The sequence below is a fragment of the Vicia villosa genome, linkage group LG6, assembly GCF_029867415.1.
Source record: "Vicia villosa cultivar HV-30 ecotype Madison, WI linkage group LG6, Vvil1.0, whole genome shotgun sequence".
Taxonomy (NCBI): domain Eukaryota; kingdom Viridiplantae; phylum Streptophyta; class Magnoliopsida; order Fabales; family Fabaceae; genus Vicia; species Vicia villosa.
The window spans coordinates 1,146,126-1,148,408 of NC_081185.1; the positions used below are offsets into that span (position 1 = coordinate 1,146,126).

General features: G+C 34.3%; 1 protein-coding gene across 1 annotated transcript; it reads left to right on the forward strand.

Moving 5' to 3' along the window:
* Positions 1-427: 427 nt before the first annotated feature.
* Positions 428-2,022, forward strand: LOC131611106 (galactolipase DONGLE, chloroplastic). Its single transcript, XM_058883224.1, has one exon. The coding sequence runs from the start codon at positions 485-487 to the stop codon at positions 1,970-1,972; it is 1,488 nt and encodes a 495-aa protein (XP_058739207.1). The 5' UTR covers positions 428-484; the 3' UTR covers positions 1,973-2,022.
* Positions 2,023-2,283: the final 261 nt, after the last annotated feature.

Genomic DNA, 2,283 nt, shown 5'->3' on the forward strand with positions numbered 1-2,283 from the left:
CTAATTTGTTCATTCATGGCAAAGAAAAAAAATAGAAAAAAAACTGTTCCTTTGGCATATAGATTTTGAAGTCAACCTCCATTAAAAGAAAAAAATAAATATTAATAGGGTCCACTTGATCAATGTTAATGATTAATATATTCATTTCTTCTCTCTCTCATTTGTCATACACTCACACAGCCGCAACCAAAAAAATAAGTCCCTACTCTTAACTTAATTCCCAACCGACCACATAACCAAAAAAAAAATAAAAATTTAAAATCCAAAATCAAAAATATTTTCTCATGAAATTCTTAGTCAAACCCTTGCCTAACATGCTTTTTTAGAATTTTATGGACCCCTTTCTCCACCTTCATTCTTTCTTACTATATAACTCCACCATGTCTCTTGTTTTTCTTTAATGAAAACTCAACAATACTCTCTCTCTCTCCCTCTCTCTCTCTCTCTACCTCTCTCTCTTTCTCTCTAATATTATTCTTTTCTTATGGCTTCTTCTATCACACACTTACCAAACAAACCTAGCATGATGAATCACATTACATTCTCACAAACTTTTCACACAAAAACTCACCCTTTTGGTCAAGTTTCATTACCAAATACTCCTTCTTTGAAATCATCTTCCATTCTAGCTTCAAATTTAGCTCTACTAGATATCACACTTCCACAAAATATTTACCCTAATACTATTAACACCTCCATTTCTACTAAATACACACACAAAGTTGTTCCTACTACTACTACTAATACTAAAAAGCTAGCAAATATTTGGAGAGAGATTCAAGGGTGCAATAACTGGGAAAATCTCTTGAACCCTTTACACCCGATTCTTCGCGAAGAGATTATTCGATACGGGGAGTTTGTTACTTCTTCTTACAAGGCTTTTGATCTTGATCAAAGCTCGAAAAGATACTTGAATTGTAAGTATGGTAAGAAGAGTATGTTGAAGGAAGTTGGAATGGAGAATTGTGGATATGAAGTCACAAAATATATCTATGCAACACCACCAAACATCATAGAAAACAATTCCTGTGGTCGGTGGGTTGGTTATGTTGCGGTTTCATCTGATGAGTCTTACAAGAAGCTTGGCCGGAGAGATATAGTTATAACTTTCCGCGGAACGGTTACGAATCAAGAATGGATTTCGAATCTAATGAGTTCGTTAACTCCGGCTTCTCTTGATCCGAATAATCGACTCCCGAACGTGAAAGTCGAGTCAGGGTTTCTCTCTTTGTATACTTCGGATGAGAGTTCTTCGAAGTTCGGACTACAAAGTTGTAGAGAGCAACTTCTTTCGGAGATTTCGAGGTTGATGAGTAAGCACAAAGGTGAGAAGAATGTTAGTATATCTTTAGCTGGTCATAGCATGGGAAGTGCTTTGGCTATTTTACTTGCTTATGATATTTCAGAGCTAGGGTTAAACAAAAAGAGTGATAAAAATGATGCTAGTGTTACGGTTTTTTCATTTGGAGGGCCAAGGGTTGGTAACTTAGAGTTTAAGAAAAGATGTGAAGAGTTAGGTGTGAAAGTTTTGAGAATATCAAATGTTAATGATCCAATAACAAAGCTACCGGGTGTTTTGTTCAATGAGAATTTTAGGGTTTTGATGGGAGGGAGATATGAGTTTCCATGGAGTTGTTCATGTTATGCACATGTTGGTGTTGAACTTGTGCTTGATTTCTTTAATGTTCAAAACCCTTCTTGTGTTCATGATTTGGATACTTATATTGGTCTTCTTAGATGCCCTAAAAAGAAGATTGAACAAGTGATTCGTAGTCGAAGTGACGACGATGATGGTGGTGTTGAGTGTTTGTTGGAGAAGGCAAAGATGTTTGTATTGAACTCATCATTATTATCACAAGTTTTTGGAGGGAGAGGAGGAAATCACCATGATTTTCTTTGTTCAATTTCAATGGACATAATGTGTTCTTGGAGTGATGAACTATTTTTTGGCCTTGTTCTTTTGTTGTTGTAATTTGTATAACTTGTAAGTATGTAGTAAATAATCTAAAGCTAGAGAGTCAGATGCGGTGAAATTAGATCTCTTTTAGTTTAATCAGAAGTTTGAAAATAGGATCAACAATAAAACTTCTACGAAAAAACTTAGATATTAGTTACGATGCTACTCGACTCTAGAGATTAGTCAATATGTAGTCGATCGTAAAGATTTCTAGTTTACACCAACATGTATATATAGATATAGAAAAATTAGAGAATTAGGAAATGAATAATTGTAAGTGAAGAATAAGTATATATAAGCTATATATATTTATGTATGTAAATTGT

Bases quoted from the DNA above. Each gene is read 5' to 3' on its own strand.
- LOC131611106 (XM_058883224.1), top strand. From the start codon at position 485: ATGGCTTCTTCTATCACACACTTACCAAACAAACCTAGCATGATGAAT.